We start from the raw sequence: 1,124 nt of genomic DNA, 5'->3' as shown, positions 1-1,124 counted from the left end.
TGGAGGGTCTTTGGGGGGAGTATTGAGGGTCTTTGGGGGGGTCATTGGGACCTTGAAGGGCTTATTGCGGTCTTTGGGGGGTCATTGGGTCTTTATTAGGGTCTTTATTGGGGTCTTTGGGGGGGTATTGGGGTCCTCAAAGGGCTTATTGGGGTCTTTGGGGTTTATTGGGGTCTTTGGGGGGTTCATTGGGTTCTTAAAGGGTTTATTGGGGTCTCTGGGGTCTTTATTGGGGTCTTTGAGGGTCATTGGGTCCTCAAAGGGTTTATTGGGGTCTTTATTGGGGTCTTTGGGGGGTTTATTGGGGTCCTTGAAGGGTTTATTGGGGTCTTTGGGGAGGTTTGGGGGTCTTTGGGGATTCCATGGGGGTCTTTGGGGATTCCATGGGGGTCTTTGGGGATTCCATGGGGTCTTTGGGGATTCCATGGGGGTCTTTGGGGATTCCATGGGGGTCTTTGGGGGGGTTATTGGGTTCTCAAAGTGTTTATTGGGGTCCTTGAAGGGTTTATTGGGGTCTTTGGGGGGTTCATGGGGTCCTTGAAGGGTCCTCAAAGGGTTTATTGGGGTCTTTGGGGGGGTATTGGGTCCTTAAAGGGGGTTTATAGGGGTCTTTGGGGGGTTCATGGGGTCCTTGAAGGGTCCTCAAAGGGTTTATTGGGGTCTTGGGAGGGGGTCTTTTGGGGGGTATTGGGGGTCTTTGGGGGGTTTATTGGGGTCCTTAAAGGGTTTATAGGGGTCTTTGGGGGGTATTGGGTCCTTAAAGGGGTTTATTGGGGTCTTTGGGGGGGTATTGGGTCCTTAAAGGGCTCATTGGGGTCTTCCTCCCCCATCTTACCCCCCCCCCCCCCATATTTCAGGCTTTCAATGTGATCAATGGAGGTTCCCATGCAGGCAACAAATTGGCAATGCAGGAGTTCATGATCCTACCTGTGGGAGCTTCGTCCTTCCACGACGCCATGAGGGTGGGGGCCGAGGTTTATCACAGCCTCAAAGGGGTCATCAAGGGCAAATATGGCAAAGATGCCACCAATGTGGGTGATGAGGGTGGCTTTGCCCCCAATATCCTTGAAAACAAAGAAGGTGGGACCCCCCCCATCTCCATCTGACCCCATTCATCCCCTACC

General features: G+C 52.9%; 1 protein-coding gene across 1 annotated transcript in view; it reads left to right on the top strand.

Moving 5' to 3' along the window:
* Window positions 1-857: 857 nt before the first annotated feature.
* The window catches only part of LOC107307566 (beta-enolase), a gene marked incomplete at its 5' end in the record, with an annotated part of 12,511 nt that continues 12,244 nt past the window's right edge, over window positions 858-1,124 (top strand). The window contains one exon of the mRNA XM_015851079.1: window positions 858-1,080. Within this exon, the coding sequence (XP_015706565.1) occupies window positions 858-1,080 (223 nt within the window). The remainder of the gene's footprint in view (window positions 1,081-1,124) is intronic.

The sequence above is a fragment of the Coturnix japonica genome, unplaced genomic scaffold (assembly GCF_001577835.2).
Source record: "Coturnix japonica isolate 7356 unplaced genomic scaffold, Coturnix japonica 2.1 chrUnrandom677, whole genome shotgun sequence".
NCBI classification, from domain to species: Eukaryota; Metazoa; Chordata; class Aves; order Galliformes; family Phasianidae; genus Coturnix; species Coturnix japonica.
The sequence above is the reverse complement of the archived record's forward strand: the minus strand, read 5'-3'. Positions and strand labels throughout refer to the sequence as shown.